Source organism: Balaenoptera ricei, chromosome 16 (genome assembly GCF_028023285.1).
Source record: "Balaenoptera ricei isolate mBalRic1 chromosome 16, mBalRic1.hap2, whole genome shotgun sequence".
NCBI classification, from domain to species: Eukaryota; Metazoa; Chordata; class Mammalia; order Artiodactyla; family Balaenopteridae; genus Balaenoptera; species Balaenoptera ricei.
Window position 1 is genome coordinate 65,682,088 of NC_082654.1, and position 17,430 is coordinate 65,699,517.

The window sequence follows — 17,430 nt, forward strand, 5'->3', positions numbered from 1 at the left end:
AAAGCAACGATACTCCAGTAAAAATTAATAATAAATAAATAAATAAATTATGAGTTAGAACTGATAGGATTCAAACTTGACTGTGCATCAGAATCACTTGGAGAGTTTGTTAAACAAATTCTGGGCCTCACCTGTTGGTCTGGAATGGGGCCTGAGAATTTGCATTTATGGCAGATTCCCTGGGTGGTACTGATGCTACTCATCCAGGAAGCATACTTTGAGAATCACTGCCATAAATGTCTGTAGACTCTTTCCCATCCCCACATTCCGTGCGTGCAGTAGAGAGTCAATGCCAGCATATAAGAAATGAGCTAAGTGTTCTAATTCAATTCAATTAAGTATTTTAGTTAAATATTTCTAATTAATTAAATATTCTTATGTTTTGTTTTTTAGGCCAAGTGATGGTAGTAACGGTAATTCAACATGTAATATCGAAGTTATAAACTCACTGGATATTGAAGAAAGCATTTGGTCTCCTAGGTTTGGATTGAAGGGCAAAATAGATGTTACAGTTGGCGTGAAGATACATCGAGGATGTAAAACGAAATATAAGATAATGCCACTGGAACTTAAAACTGGCAAAGAATCAAATTCTATTGAACACCGTAGTCAGGTATAAATATTAATAAGAAAATTATGAGTGTGTAATAATTTAAATTTTTTTAATATGTTTGAAAAGTAGTTGCTTTATATATTTTGATTTAATTCAGGTAATTTTTAATTTAACCCAGCATTTCCTAAACCTAATTTACCACAGAGCTACTGTTTTCATGTAACATCTACATAGGATACTCTTTAGGAAACAGCAGTGTAAATTTATTCTTTTACTTCTGACCTTTAATCCGATTATGTTGATTTTTCTTTTAAAGGTCCCATTGTTCTTTTTTAAAAAAAAAATTTATTTATTTATTTTGGCTGCACTGGGTCTTAGTTGCGGCACGTGGGATCTTCATTGCAGCATGTCTAGTTGCGGCATGCGGGCTTCCTAGTTGTGGCATACATGTGGCATCTAGTTCCCCAACCAGGGATTGAACCTGGGCCCCCTTTGTTGGGAGCGCGGAGTCTTACCCACTGGACCACCAGGGAAGTCCCAATATATTGATTTTTATTTAAAATGAAATATAGAACTGTATCTTACCATTAAGTTAAATTCAAGTTTTCTTAATCATCTTCTCCTTGGTAAATATGTCTTCTGTTGTCCTTCAAAATGACCTGAAATTTATATTAATTATAGTGCATTAACAAAGTAATTAACATAAAGTTCTATTTTTTCTAATTATTTCCATTCCCTCTGCCAACCTCCACATTGGCAGTCTATGGTATGTTCTAGACACTTTTATTTTTTTTTTTTAATTTATTTTATTTTATTTTGGCTGTACCCGTGGCACGTGGGATCTTAGTTCCCACACCAGGGCTCAAACCTGAGCCCCCTGCAGTGGAAGCGTGGTGTCTCAACCACTGGACCACGAGGGAAGTCCCCTAGACACTTTTAAATAAGCAAAGATAAAACTAAAAGTAGTAACATTATTGTATTTTTATGGTATAATAAGTATTAAAGGAATAAATAATATAACAAATAACATAGCATTTGTAATATAACTTAAATTTCCTTTTGCCCATGGAATTTCACACTTTATTTCAGCAGACTTTATGTAAAATAGGTTCAGATTCAAAGTACTGAATCGTATAATCAGGGATTAACAAGATCTTCCCTTATTAAATCTTTCTTGCCATTCTTAATTGTGTACCAAACACCAAAGGTTCTCACAAAAGCTTTTCCATTTGGGAATGAAAAATAGGGTAACCTTGTTGTTTCACCTATCATTGGGTTTTACAGATACTGGAGGTAGAGGAAAAATTAGGCTTCCCCTATCAGAAGACTTGAATTTTTCACTTTGGTAAAACAGAAATGGCTGAAATTATGAACAAAGACTTGGCTAGATTAAAGCCTTCTTGAGAAAGGAAAATCATGCCTAGATAGAAGAAAATCTATTTTTTAAATTTTTTATTTTATTTATTTATTTTTGGCTGCATTGGGTCTTCATTGCTGCGCGCAGGCTTTCTCTAGTTGCGTCGACAGGCTTCTCATTGCAGTGGCTTCTCTTGTTGTGGAGCACGGGCTCTAGGCACGCAGGCTTCAGTAGTTGTGGTGCATGGGCTCAGTAGCTGTGGCTCGTGGGCCCTAGAATGCAGGCTCAGTAGTTGTAGTGCCTGGGCTTAGTTGCTCTGCAGCATGTGGGATCTTCCCGGACCAGGGCTCGAACCCATGTTCCCTGAATTGGCAGGCGGATTCTTAACCGCTGCGCCACCAGGGAAGCCCAAGAAAAGCCATTTTTGAAGTCAAAGATTTGAAGAAATGTGTTTTGTGTACATGAGGCTGAAAATTTTTACTTGTGTTTTTAAGGACAAGTTTGTTTGAAATCACTTCTGAGTGCTAAAAGGAAGAGAAATACAAAAGCATTTCAGCATCTAAAGTGGTCTAGATTTAAAGACCTTTCTTCTAAGGCCACTGCTCTAAATTATAGTGCCTTCAAGGCAAAGAATATTACTGTATTTAATTTTGTTCAGTTGGAACTTTTATCTTTGCAAGAAGAGAAGCTGCAAGAAGAACTTTTAAGAATACAGTGGTGTTTATCATATTTAAAAACAGGAAAAATGATTTGGGCAAGGCTCAAACAAATATATTAGAGTGCATATTGCATATTCATTGTGCAAGAAACAAGGAGATATTGAAAGAATAATTATAGTCATTCATTGAGATATATAGATAGATAGATAGATATTATGGATGAGGAAAGACATAAATTTCCCCTTTTAGGAAATTTTTTTTTTTTTTGCTTCAAATTAAAACTTTAATGAATATAATTACTAGTGCATAAGCAAAAGAATATTAAATCCAGGTATAATTTTTCATTAAAGGTTTTAAATCACTTCCTTTTTTTTGTTATGTATATGTATATTTTTTAACATCTTTATTGTAGTATAATTGCTTTACATTGTTGTGTTAGTTTCTGCTGTATAACAAAGTGAATCAGCTATATGTATACATATACCTTTTAGGAGATTTGACTTCTCACTTTGGTAATACAGAAAAAGCTTATGTTATAAACTAACTTCAGTTAAGGAAGATCTTTATTTTATAAATGGATTGTGTTCTAAAAATTCATTTCTAAGTCAGTAATGTGACATTAGAAACATTTTCTTGTTTTTTTTTTTTTTTGGCTGTGCTGTGTGGCATGTGGGATCTCTGTTCCCTGATCAGGGATCAAACCGGTGCCCCTTGCATTGGGAGTGTGGAGTCTTAACCAGTGGACCACCAGGGAAGTCCCTCTGAAACACATTTTCTAAAGGAAAAATATTATATGGAGCTGTGATCTCTAAACCAGCTCACAGAAACCTATTTCACTTGTGATATAGTTGGATTATAACAGTGTTGTAAAATTTCAGTCTGTCTTCCTTTTATCATAATATGAAGGGAATTTCATTTCAGATATTTTTTCCTTTTAATAAGTCCCAGAAGCAGAATCCTCCTCTTTCTGCCTCAGTGCCCGTGAAGGGAAAAACTTAACATAGATGGCCATTAGTTTGGGTTGACTTTCTTGGCCCACAGCCCCAAGGCTCCACCCTGTCATTTATGAGTTCATTTTAATTTTTAAAAGTTTTATTTGGTTACTTATGCTGTATCAGGCAACACAAATGGAGTGCTTAGAAGAAGACATCCCAACACATGCTACATAGGCTCAAATGTTTCTGCTAAGGTGTTTCCATGAACTAAAGGAGCTACTTCTAACTTGTCTTAGATGGTTTCTCTGAAGAGCGCCACATAAACTTAAAGCACTTAATGCTCCCTCCTGCTCTGGAAAAAAACCAGTAAACTGTTAGTAGAGTTAGTCTCATTTAGTTGTCACAGTAACTATGACATAAATAATATGCATTTTAGTGTTTAATCCACTTATTTTAAACAGGGAAAATAGTGTCTGAAGACAACTTCAAAATGTAAAACATAGCTTGATTAGTTTCCCTCTTTAACTTATTGGAGATTATTTACCGTCTAAGAAAAATTCTAAATATTTCTTTTTTGTCTGTGTAAAACTGAGAAGCATATACTATGTTTTGTGGAAATTAAATATTTGACTTTGAATTTATTGTATTACCTTTACTAAATTTGGATCATGTTATTTTCAAAATGGAAATAGCTTGATTCACCTTTTGATTTTAAAATTACAGTATGTATTGATTGAAAAACATGTATGGAAATATAGAAAGTTAAAGTTTTATTTGATGAAATATACCATGTTTTCACAGCTTGTTCTGTACACACTGCTAAGCCAAGAGAGGAGAGCTGATCCAGAGGCTGGCCTGCTTCTCTACCTGAAGACCGGCCAGATGTATCCTGTACCTGCCAACCATCTCGATAAAAGAGGTTGAGCTGTTTTCTCTCAATTTTACTTCTCTGGGTTTTGTTGGTTGGTTTTTTCCTTCAATTTTTGGTGACACACATTGATACCTGACAATTGCTAGGCCTAAACAGGTTGTAATTGGTAAGTTGTGGTACTTTTTTAAAAAAAAGAATTTTAGGGAACTCCCTGGTAGTTTAGTGGTTAGAGCTCCCTGCTTGCACTGCTGAGGGCCTGGGTTCAATCCCTCATCGGGAAACTGGGATCCTGGAAGCCGTGCGGCGTGGCCAAAAAAAAAAAAAAGAATTTGAACAATATACTGTATAGTTGAAAACACTATTAACCTTTTTACTACATAAGCTCATTTAGGTCATATTTTAGATTCCATAGTAAGTGATATCATATGGTATTGGTCTTTCTCTGTCTGACTCACTTCACTTAGTATGATAATTTCTAGGTCCATCCACATTGCTGCAAATGGCATTATTTCATTCTTTTTTTACGGCTGAGTAGTATTCAATGTGTGTGTGTGTGTATCACATCTTCTTTAATTTTATTTATTTTTGGTTGTGTTGGGTCTTTGTTGCTGTGCGCCGGCTTTTCTCTGGTTGTGGCGAGCGGGGGCTACTCTTTGTTGTGGTGCACGGGCTTCTCATTGCAGTGGCTTCTCTTGTTGTGGAGCATGGGCTGTAGGCACGCGGGCTTCAGTAGTTGTGGCACACAGGCTCAGTAGTTGTGGCTTGTGGGCTCTAGAGTGCAGGCTCAGTAGTTGTGGCACACGGGCTTAGTTGCTCCGCGGCATGTGGGATCTTCCCGGACCAGGGTGTCCCGTGCATTGGCAGGTGGATTCTTAACCACTGCGCCACCAGGGAAGCCCCGCATCTTCTTTATGTAGTCATCTGTCAATGGACATTTAGTTTGGGATTAGCAGATGCAAAGTATTATATATAGAATGGATAAACAATAAGGTCCTACTGTATGGCACAGGGAACTATATTCAGTATCCTGTGATAAACCATAATGGAAAAGAATATGAAAAAGAATGTATATATATGTATAACTGAATCATTTTGCTGTACAGTGGAAATTAACACAACATTGTAAATCAACTATACATTAAAAAAATAAATTAAAAATATTTTACTATATAAAACTTTATTTTAAACTTGCTGTCTTACATTCAAGACACTCTGGATAGCTGTATTTGTCCTTAGCATTCAGCCAATAAGACACGAGCTTCACAATATTTACTACTTATGAGATTCATGGTTAATCAAAGAACTTATCAAGTGAACAAAAATTGAAGGAGATATACCAAAATGTTATCAGTGGTTATTTTAGTATAGTGGGAAATATGAATGTTGTTCTTTCCTTTTTTATGTTTTTGAATCTAAAAGTTATATATAATGGAAAAGATATATAATAAACTTTACTTAATTCTTTAAAAACACCCATCCTTTTTTCCCTTATAGAATTATTAAGGCTAAGAAACCAGATGGCATTTTCTTTGTTTCATCGTATTAACAAATCTGCTACTGGAGAGGAGAAGACAAAGCTTGCTCCTTTGCCACAAATAATTGAGGAACAGCAGACCTGTAAATATTGTTCACAGATGGGCAACTGTGCTCTTTATAGCAGGTAAACACACTGTCTTCCAAAAGTATTAATTCCAGTTAAGTAAGTATTCAACTCAGAATGATTTAACATTGTTGGCTGGTCTGGCATTGATGGTTTCATTTTGGTTATTTAAAACAAAGGGAATAGAAAAAAAAAAACAAACACAGCTAGTTCATATTATATAACAAACCTATTTCCTTGGAGAAATAGAATGCTTTTAAAACTTTTTCCAAAAGTGAATATTTTCATCTTGCTGCATATAGTTTCTGGGGAAATGAAATAATTGTAGAACTTATGGAACCTATTTAAGAAAAATGTAGTATAGGCATTGTGAATACAGCTTTTCTTAAATGATATTTCAAGAAATCTTCCCTTTCCTAGTTGATGTTTTAATTTCAAACCTTTTGTAGTTCAAAATAGGGAAATTTGTTCTTCCAGACACTTTGATATGATTCATTAGACTTGTCTTATTTATATATGTCTATTTTTCTACATATGGGAAGTTTATTAGCTTTCTTGTGAGCAATCATATGTATTTACACCTTCATAGCCAGTGAGAATTTTGGAGGAAACAAGAAGGTAGTTAGATGTAAATTCAGACTAGGAAACAAGATCAAATCAGAACCAAAGTTCTAAATCAGCCTGAAAATTCACATAAAGGAGTTTTAAAAGTACAGTTGACCCTTGAACAACACTGGGGTTGGGGGTGGCAACCCTCCCTGCAGTTGAAAATCTTAGAATAACTTATAGGTGGCCCTCCATGTACAAGGTTCCTCCACATTCCTGTATTTAGCCAACCTCAGATCATTTAGTACTGTAGTATTTACTATTGAAAAAAGTCCACGTATAAGTGGACCCATAGAGTTCAGTCCCATGTTGTTCAAGGGTCAACTGTATCGTATCAAAAGATCTCTTAATGGCAGAGACCGTGAACTGTGGGAAATCTGGGCCTATAGTACAAGCACATATTTTTGAACTCTTAAGTTTTACTCTCCATGTTTTGTATGCTATCCTATAATGTATTTGTTTCTATATAAAAATTCAAAATTAATATTAAGCAAGGGCTTCCCTGGTGGCACAGTGGTTGAGAATCTGCCTGCCAATGCAGGGGACATGGGTTTGAGCCCTGGTCTGGGAAGATCCCATATGCCGCTGAGCGACTAGGCCCGTGAGCCTTTAAAAAAAAAAAAAAGAAAAAAAAAAAATATTAAGCAAAATTGATACTCCGCCTGGTTCTCCATGTTTTTATGTTGACTTTCTTAGTGGCACACAGCTGGATGTACAAATATTGGGATTTTGAGAAATGCAGTCCTACAAAAAGCCGAAACTTGCTACATATAGGAATGAATACTGGACTATAACGAAACGTCAGCACTTGTTAGGGGAACAGTCATTCAAGGCAAAATAATGCAGTATTGAGTTTCTAGTGCATTTGGTTTTGTAAAAAGCCATTTGGCTTATGAAATGTTGAAATCACTTTTAAAGAAAATTAGGGGCTGTGGTTATAAGTTATGATGATTATCATATATGTGTGTTTATTTTAGAAATACCTCATTTCATAACCAGTCAGTGAAATGTTTCATATGCATCTCTAACTTGGAGCTTTATCTTTAGAGCGGTTGAACAACAGATGGATGACAGTTCAGTCCCGACCAGCATGCAGCCCAAAATAAAAGAAGAAACCCAGCATCTAAAACTTAAACACTTAGAGTATTTCAGCCTTTGGTGTCTAATGTTAACCCTGGAGTCACAGTCAAAGCATAATACAAAAAATTACCAAACTATATGGTTAACGCCTGCTTCAGATATGTAAGTGGTCCATTTAATACAGTAAAACTTCACTAATTTGGATTAGCCAGCGGTATGAAATTTGTAATTCATGACAAACACAGGTTATGTAGCATGTTAAAGCCATGCAGTTTCATATATTCATGCCAACTCCAGATGGCTGTCAGTGAATTGTTTCTAAGTAGAGCACCATTGTTATTTTCAGTAGATTAAATATACCTCGGGACTTCTCTGGCGGTCCAGCGGTTAAGACTCTGCGCTTCCACTCCTTGGGGGGTGGGTCGGGCGGACGACTGAGATCCCGCATGCCATGTGGCACGGCCAAAATAGATAAATAAATACACAAATACGTAAATAAATAAACCTCAAGAAATCTTACTTAAAAAATTACTAGTGAAATTAAATCCTTTTTCATCAGTGAAAAGACTATAAACTTGAGTATATCATAAGGTGAATTTTAGCATATTGGTACAGTGGAAATTAATGAAGTTTTACTTAATATTTTAAATACTAGCATTTTGAAAGTCTTTATTTTTGTAAGTTTTGGTAGAGATTCACATTTTCTAAAGTGGGTCAATATTGTATTTTGTGAGATCCGTTTTTTTTACAAGTTACTTGTGAAGTTATAACTTTGTATATCTTTGCATAGTATATTTCTTTATGTAATATTTAGTTGCTTTTGATCCATTTCTTTCTTTCCAGAATGAATATTGATAATAATGTGACTTTAGACCTTAGATTGTTATTTCCTTAATACTAGACTTTAACACAAGGCACCATTACAGTGGAGAAAGTTTAAGTCGTTTTCAATAGACTACATAAGTACAGTCAATACGTCCAGTGTACACGCCAGGAAGCTTCTGTAGTATAATAGTAATGCCTGAGAGATTGTAAATGCTTAATGCTTACTTCTAAGAGGCAGTGGACTTATCAATTTGCTTGCCATTGTTTTAGTAGCAATAATTATAAATTCTCTTGTAAACACTAAAGAAATACATTAACTACTTTCTTCACTTCAGGTTCAGAGTCAGGTTATTACGATTTGTCTTCTGTAGTGTTATATGTGTATCAGCACAGGAGGTGGGGTGTCAGTCAAGAATCACAGTGCTGATATGCATGTTGTTCAGAAATCTCAGGGACTTCCCTGGTGGTCCAGTGGTTAAGAATTCGCCTTCCAATGCAGGGGATTTGGGTTCAATCCCTGGTCTGGGAACTAAGATCCCACATGCCTCAGGACAACTAAGCCCGAGTGCTCTAGAGCCCGCACGCCACAACTAGAGAGAAGCCCGCAGGCCGCAATTAAGACCTGATGCAGCTAAATAAATAAATAAATATTTAACAAAAACAAATCCCAGACTGTGGGTGCAACAAGGGAGGTGCTCCCTCGCACCTGTCTAGAGACCTGGTGATGAGAGATTTTTTTTTTTTTTTTTTTTGGCCTTGTCGCTGCATGCAGGATCTTAGTTCCCCGACCAGGGATCAAACCTGTGCCCCCTACAGTGGAAGCACGAGTCTTAACCACTGGACTGCCAGGGAAGTCCTGAGAGATTATTTTAAAACTAATTTCTCTTTTTCTTTCTCTTTCATAGGGAGGAGAGTGGCAGCTGCATTAGGAACCTGATTAGAACAGAACATGTAAAGACAGTTTGTGATGGACAATATTTACATAATTTCCAACATAAACATGGTGCCATGCCTATCACAAATCTAATGGCAGGTGACAGAATTATTTTAAGTGGAGAAGAGAGAACATTGTTTGCTTTGTCTAGGGGGTACATGAAGGAGATTAACATGACAACTGTAACCTGTTTATTAGACAGGTAATGAAATGTTCCCCTTTTGGGTGGGGGGGTAAAGCTTTATTGATATGTAAACCTATACCATACGGTTCATCCATTTAAAGTGTATAATTCAGTGATGTTTAGTATATTCACAGAGCTGTGCAGTCAGCACTAAAATCAATTTTAGAGCATATTCATCACCCCCAAAAGACTCCCTGTATCCTGTAGTCACTCCCCCTGCCCTAGGCAACCACCAATTCCCTTTCTGTCTTTAGAGATTTGCCTCTTCTGAACATTTCACATAAATGGGATCATACAATATGTAGTCTTTTGTGACTGGCTTTTTTCACTTAGCATACTGTTTTTGAGGTTCATCTTCATGTAGTGGCATGTACCAGTACTCCATGCTTTTTAAAAAAAATTTAGATAAAATTCACATAACATGAAATTAACCATTAACCATTTTAAACGTAGAGTTCAGTGGCATTTAGCAATTATCCAACTGCTAAACTTTTGTTTAGTACATTCCATTCCATAGTGCTAATGTGGACTTAATCTTATCAGATTCTCACAACCATGTGTACAGCAGGCAGGACAGACGCCCTGTGTTGGCTGTAAAGCTTATTTCTCCTTCTTAGTACTCCGGGCACTCACCATTTCATTCTCTCCTTTTTTTAAAAATATTTTATTTTTTATAATTTTATTATTATTGTTATTATTTTTATTATTTTTTGTCTGCGTTGGGTCTTTGTTGCTGCGTGTGGGCTTTCTCTAGTTGCGGCGAGCCGGGGCTACTCTTCGTTGTGGTGTGCGGGCTTCTCATTGCGGTGGCTTCTCTTGTTGCGAAGCACGGGCTCTAGGTGTGCAGGCTTCAGTAGTTGTGGCACGCGGGCTAAGCAGTTGTGGCTTGCGGGCTCTAGAGTGCAGGCTCAGTAGTTGTGGCGCACGGGCTTAGTTGCTTCGCGGCATGTGGGATCTTCCCAGATCAAGGATCGAACCCGTGTCCCCTGTGTTGGCAGGTGGATTCTTAACCACTGCGCCACCAGGGAAGCCCTCCTTTTTCTAAAGAAGATGCTTTTTTCCATTTATAGTTGTAAATACTTCATACTTATAAAGTATAACTTAAAACAAAGTGAGTTAATTTAAAGAATAATATTAAGTAAATAGAAAAGTCGGTATGAAAATTTGTGGTAGAAACTAATATCCATGTTCGTTAATATCCATATTCCCTTCTTCCTGGACCCCCAGCCTTTCTTGCATTTAAGTGCCGGCATGCGTCACATTTCTTAGTGGGTGGAGATCAGTAATTGGGATGCAGTGGAAATGTCCAGGCTTGCTCTCTGCTAATCAGTAATCCTAGTTAAGCCTTAACCAGTCCTAGCCTAGGTTTCATGATATTGGAGTATCAGCTGTGATATTTCTGTTGTTTCTTAGGAATCCCTGCAGTCAGTCCTTTGAGGTATTTATTTGGCACCTAACATGTATTAGGTGCTTTGTAAACCCTTGAGGAACTCATAGTCTTGTGGGTAACAAATAAATAAATATGTTTTTGGTCTAATATGACAAGTGTTTGAATTGATGGGAACACAGAGGAGAGGCATTTAACCCAGTTTTAGGAGGCTCAGGGAAGGCTTTGTGAAAAAGGTCATTCCAGATCTTCACCCTGTGGGTGAATAAGTTAGCCTGATGAAGCAGTGTGAGAGGAGTATATCAAACAGAGGGAACAGGGTGTGGAAAGACCTGATGGTGTGAAGTGGAGTGTTCAGGAAAGTACAGGTAATAATTAGTTTCTGGAATGTAAAAGATAAAGAAGGGAATGATTGGAGAGGTCAGGTCATAGAAGGTCTTATATACCATATTAAGAAGTTTTGACTTTACTTTTTCAGATGTACTGAAGAGTTTTAAACAGAAGAATGATAATAATCAGATTTGCATTTTTCTGTGGACGCACTGCGGAGCATAGAGTTAATTAATGGAGGCAAAACTGAAAGCCGAGAAGTCAGGCACCTGTTGTAGTGGCCCAGGCTTGAGGGGATTGAGGGCAGGGTAGTTTTGACAGAGAAGGTGGAATGGCTTTGAGAAGTATTTAGAAAGTGAAACTGTCTGACATGGGATCCTGCTCGAGTATGCAGGGTTGGAAGAGAGTGAGGGAGAGGGAAGGATCAAGACAGCTGTGTAGGTGCAAGAGCCATTAACTGAGGTCAGGACCACAGAAGAAGGATCGGGTTCAGCAGGGATAAAGAGTTGTTCAGTTCTGAAAAACTGAACTTTCGTAGCCTGGGTTTTAACTAAGTGCAAATAAATATCTTGCTGCTTGCTGGATATCCAAACCTGAAGCCTGGGTGAGAAACAGGGTGGGAGAGGAATGTGAGGTCAGGCCTGAAGATGTAGAGTTGGGATTTAGACCCACGTGGGGGCATGGGACCAGAGGGAAAATGACAAGAAAGAAGAGTACACAGAACCAGGGAGGGGACCTAGGGAACATCATGGTTTAGGGGCTGACAGAGGAGTGGGAGAAGCTGTCGGGAAAGAGACCTGTACTCCAGGCTGGGGGAGGGAGGAGCCATATGCTCAGGATCCTTCTGGGGTGGTGAGCCCAGGCTGAATTGCCCAGGTCGAACTTGCCCAGGTCCAGGTGAGTTGTTAGCAAATGTTGTAGGTTCCCGATTATTAAACTGCTTTGACTTTGGTGCCTTGTGCCTTCCCCTTCTCCCTTTTCCCACCAATCCAGGGCCTCATCCTGTCTTTGGTTGGCAAGTATGTATTAGGGGCTGGTAGCCATTTTAATAGCAATTCTGGATCATTTACTCTTTTAGCAGAAAGCAGCATATTTCTTATACGGACCCACTGACTATGTTAAATGAAAAACATTCATGTACATCTGTTTGCTGTTTTAGGAACTTGTCAGGACTCCCAGAATCAACTTTGTTCAGATTGGACCAGGAAGAAAAACATTGTGATATAGATACCCCATTAGGAAATCTTTCTAAACTGATGGAAAATACTTATGCCAGGTTTGTAACAATAAATGAATCTGAATTTTGCTCCACTTTCCTAAGGAATGTGGAGTAAAAAAAAAAGTTTTTTTTTCTTTTCAGCCAAAAACTTCGAGATTTAATCATTGACTTTCGCGAACCGCAGTTTATATCCTACCTCAGTTCTGTTCTTCCACATGATGCAAAGGACACAGTTGCCTGCATTCTAAAAGGTATGTTATAATCAGCGTGTCTGCATCCATTAATTTTTCTTGGTTCTATTTATAATTTAATCTATATTATAGTCTAGTATTTTAATAATTTTTTTAAAAAATAAATTTATTTATTTATTTATTTTTGGCTGAGTTGGGTCTATTGTTGCTGCGCACAGGCTTTCTCTAGCTGCGGCTAGCTGGGGGCTACTCTTTGTTGCGGTGCATGGGCTTCTCATTGCTGTGTCTTCTCTTGTTGCGGAGCATGGGCTCTAGGTGCCCGGGCTTCAGTAGCTGTGGCACACGGGCTCAGTAGCTGTGGCTCGTGAGCTCTAGAGCACAGGGTCAGTAGCTGTGGCGCATGGGCTTAGTTGCTCGGCGTCATGTGGGATCTTCCCGGACCAGGGCTTGAACCCGTGTCCCCCGCATTGGCAGGCAGATTGTTAACCACTGCGCCACCAGGGAAGTCCTTTAATAATTTATAAACTTGTAATTACAGTTTTTAGACAGCATCTCTTTGGAATTAGTTTACCTGTGACCTTTACTGTCACCATGACATTTCCTTACTTTGAAAAGACGTATTGAAGAACAGACTAGAATAGAGTCAGCTTTTCTTGTAAAATAGTTAAGGTGCTCAGTGAAATTCAACACTCTTTTTCCTATTATTTTTAAATTTAAATGTAGGTTTGAATAAGCCTCAAAGGCAAGCCATGAAAAAGGTACTTCTTTCAAAAGACTACACCCTCATCGTGGGTATGCCTGGAACAGGAAAAACAACTACAATATGTACTCTTGTAAGGTTATTATTCTTTTGCTTAGAAACTGAATATTTAAATCAGCGTCTCCTCGGTTCAGAGAATGTGATACTGGATATCAAAAGGGCTGAATTTTAAGTCAAAATGCCTTTATTTCAAACTAAAAGTGACATGAGAAATAGAAAACCTAAATTACCAATAGTTGTAATCACCTTGTAGATATCTTGCATGTAAGATTGTCTAAAATCTCGTTCTGTTGTTGTTATATGTATGTTTTCCTTCCCTTTAAAAATGATAAGTTGTACAGAGGCGGTTGAAATAGAGTTTTCTTGAATTTTTTTTTCATGTCAGTAAATTACTGAGCAGTCTTAGAATAATCATAATGATGGCAGCAAATATTTATTGACTGATACTCTGTGCCAGGCACTAGTCAAAGTGTATTTGTATTCAATTCTATTATGACATATTATTAACATATCATTAATAACATGATAATAATGCCATGTTATTTTCATAAAACATTTTGGCTATATAGTTTTCTAACAAGTTACTTGGCTCAGCTCTTAGATATGCTTCCTATTAAGTTTTCTAACTCTATTCAAAAAATATAGATGTTAAAAATTATCGGGAGTTAAAAGTAATGCTGTTTTCCTTTCTTTTATTCATTATTAGGTAAGAATTCTCTATGCCTGTGGTTTTAGTGTTTTGTTGACCAGCTATACACACTCGGCTGTTGACAATATTCTTTTGAAGTTAGCAAAGTTTAAAATTGGATTTTTGCGCTTGGGTCAGACTCAGAAGGTACATCCAGATATCCAGAAATTTACAGAGGAGGATATTTGCAGATCAAAATCCATTAGATCCTTAGCTCTTCTAGAAGAACTCTACAATAGTCAAGTAAGTACAATTATTGTATAATAATATTGACAGTAATTTTTGTAGCCAGAATGAGGGGAGAAATGGTTCTTTGGGAAATTTAATCGCATTGACCAAATTTGCACGTGATTAATTTATATAAACCACAGGACCAGTTTATGAGTTTATAGTTTGTTCTTTGCTTCTGAACTGAAATAAGGTTTCTGGTTTATTCTTCAGGGCTCCCATCTTCTAGCTTAAAATATCCTAGTAAAGGAAAACTCTGCTTCTGTCTACTCACACTTCTGACACTGACTTTGTGGAGTTAGTGCAGACTCCACAGGTTAAGGACTCAGTCCCACAAGACTGCCCCCTACTTCAGTTCTCAATTGCGAGTTCAAGCCTCCTGTGCCCAGCCTGGGGGTTCCTGTGTCCTCCTCCTTGTTTTCTATAATTTGCTAGAATGGCTCACAGAACTCAAGAAAGTCAGCTCATTAGCATAAACTCAGGTATGATGAAAAGGGACTTATGAATAACGAAAGATGTTCCTCTCACCCCATCAATCAGGAAATTCCAAGGGTTTTAGGAGCTCTGTGTCAAGAAGCAGAAGGAAGACCAAATGTGTATGTCTTATTATATTATAGTGTCACACCTAGAAAACTAATAATCAGGATTTTTTAGTGAGTTTGAATTAGAAGTAATGGTATATGAATAGTCTTGTGATAGGTATTTTTAGGCTTTGATATAGAACCTAATTTTTATTTAATGTCTGTATATATTTTTACTGGGAAGTCCTAACTGATATTTTTGTCTTAAAAATTATCTAAAATAGATTTTAATAGACTGTCTTACAACTCTTTTGTCTAATATCTATCCCAATTATTGAAAAATTTTGAAGTGGCTAAGATGTATGTCTGATGTACGTTTTTATTTTTTTTATTTTTGGCTGTGTTGGGTCTTCGTTTCTGTGCGAGGGCTTTCTCTAGTTGCAGCAAGCGGGGGCCACTCTTCATCGCGGTGCGCGGGCCTCTCACTATCGCGGCCTCTCTTGTTGCGGAGCACAGGCTCCAGATGCACAGGCTCAGTAGTTGTGGCTTACGGGCCCAGCTGCTCCGCGGCATGTGGGATCTTCCCAGACCAGGGCTCGAACCCGTGTCCCCTGCATTAGCAGGCAGACTCTCAACCACTGTGCCACCAGGGAAGCCCTGATTTACTTTTTTTAATTAAAGTTTTTATTTTGAGATAATTATAGATTCACATACAGTTGTCAGAAATAATACAGGGAGATCATGTATACCCTTTGCCCAGTAGTAACATTTTGCAAAACTAAAGTGAAATATCACAACAAGGATATTGACAGTGATACAGTCTACATACAGAATAGTTCCATTACCACAAGGATCACTCTCGTTGCACTTTTATAACGATGCCCACTTCTTTCCTGCCTACTCATTCCTTGACCCCTGATAACCACTTTTCTGTTTTCCATTTCTACAGTTTTGTCACTTCAAGAATGTTATATAAGTGGAAATATATGTTATCAAACAAAAGTTCGTGTGCCGGACACACAGTGAGGCCAAACAAACTGAAACGTCAGAGTTTGGAGCAGAGAAATGTTTATTGCAGGGCCAAGAAGGGAGACCAGGCAGCTCGTGCTCAAAAACCTCAAACTCTTTCCAGGGAGAAGTTTTTATAGGCAAAATTTGGGGTGAGGGCTGCAGGGTGTGTATCTTTCTTCTGGTTGGTTGGTGGTGAGGTAACAGGGCGGTGCTCCAGGAATCTTGTGCTCAGCCTGAAGTTACCATCCTCCACCTGGGTGCCGGCCTTATTTCCTGCAGAAGACCTCAAGGGAGCGGGGGAGGGATAAATTGGGAGATGGGATTGACATATACATACTACTATATATAAAATAGGTAACTAATAAGGACCTACTGTATAGCACAGGGAACCCAATACTCGTAATGACCTATATGGGAAAAGAATCTAAAAAACAGTGGATATATGTATAACTGATTCACTTTGCTATACAGCAGAAACTAACACAACATTTGTAAATCAACTATACTCCACTAAAAATTTTCAAAAAAAAAGAACTCAAAGATATTTGTAACATATATTCCTTGAGGAAGAACCAGGATCCTTCTTTAATCCCTGCACTATAGTTTCTTGATTGTTCCTCCTTTGTTTCTGCATCCCCTATTTCCCTGATTAGTAGCTGTTTGAATATGCCCTTTGGAACCCTGGGAAGATCGAGGAGGCTGAAGCCTTTATCCTACAAATAAGAAATGGGGGATCCGGAAAGGCTTTTGTTCCTAGGAGGGCCCCACAAGGTCCTGCTTGGTTTCACATACAGTATGTAATCTTTTGGGATTGGTGTTTTTCACTTAGCCTAATGCTCTGTAGATTCAGATTATTACATGTATCAATCAGTAGTTTGCTCCTTTTTATTGGTGAGTATTGTTCCATAGTATGGATGTGCCACAATTTGTTTAACCATTCACCCACTGGAAAACATCTGGATTGTTTCCATTTTTTGGCTCTTACAAATAAAGCTGCTATAGACATTCATGTATAGGGTTTTGTGTGAACATAAGTCTTCATATCTCTGGGATAAATGCTCAGGGGTGCAGTGTCTGAGTCATTTGGTAGTTGCATGTTTAGTTTTAAAAAAATCTACCAAACTGTTTTCCAAAGAAGCTATAACATTTTACATTCCCACCAGCAAAGTGTGAGTGATTCTTGTCAGCATTTGGTGGTGTTACTATTTTTCATCTTGGCCATTCTGATAGGTGTATAGTGATATACAGTGTGAGAATGTCTCAACTTCCCCTTCATTCCTGAAGGATAGTTTTGCTAGTTCTGAGTAAATATGTAATTCTTTTCTTTTATACTGGGAAAATATTCTGTCACTTTCTTCTGGCTTCCATGGTTTCTGATGAGAAATACGCTGACCTTTGAATTGGAATGTTTTTCCTTATAGCAAGGTGGTGTTTACCTGGGCTGCTTTTCAGAATTTTTTCTTTTCTTTACTTTTTAGAATTTTAATTATG

General features: G+C 37.6%; 1 protein-coding gene across 2 annotated transcripts in view; it reads left to right on the forward strand.

The window, feature by feature from the left end:
• The window catches only part of DNA2 (DNA replication helicase/nuclease 2), a 44,515-nt gene that overhangs the window by 17,375 nt on the left and 9,710 nt on the right, over positions 1 to 17,430 (forward strand). For both annotated transcript variants that reach the window (XM_059900707.1, XM_059900708.1), the window contains 9 exons: positions 394 to 613; positions 4,306 to 4,423; positions 5,870 to 6,035; positions 7,629 to 7,823; positions 9,392 to 9,622; positions 12,481 to 12,597; positions 12,682 to 12,791; positions 13,455 to 13,564; positions 14,198 to 14,422. In XM_059900707.1, coding sequence (XP_059756690.1) covers positions 394 to 613; positions 4,306 to 4,423; positions 5,870 to 6,035; positions 7,629 to 7,823; positions 9,392 to 9,622; positions 12,481 to 12,597; positions 12,682 to 12,791; positions 13,455 to 13,564; positions 14,198 to 14,422 — 1,492 coding nt within the window. The remainder of the gene's footprint in view (positions 1 to 393; positions 614 to 4,305; positions 4,424 to 5,869; positions 6,036 to 7,628; positions 7,824 to 9,391; positions 9,623 to 12,480; positions 12,598 to 12,681; positions 12,792 to 13,454; positions 13,565 to 14,197; positions 14,423 to 17,430) is intronic.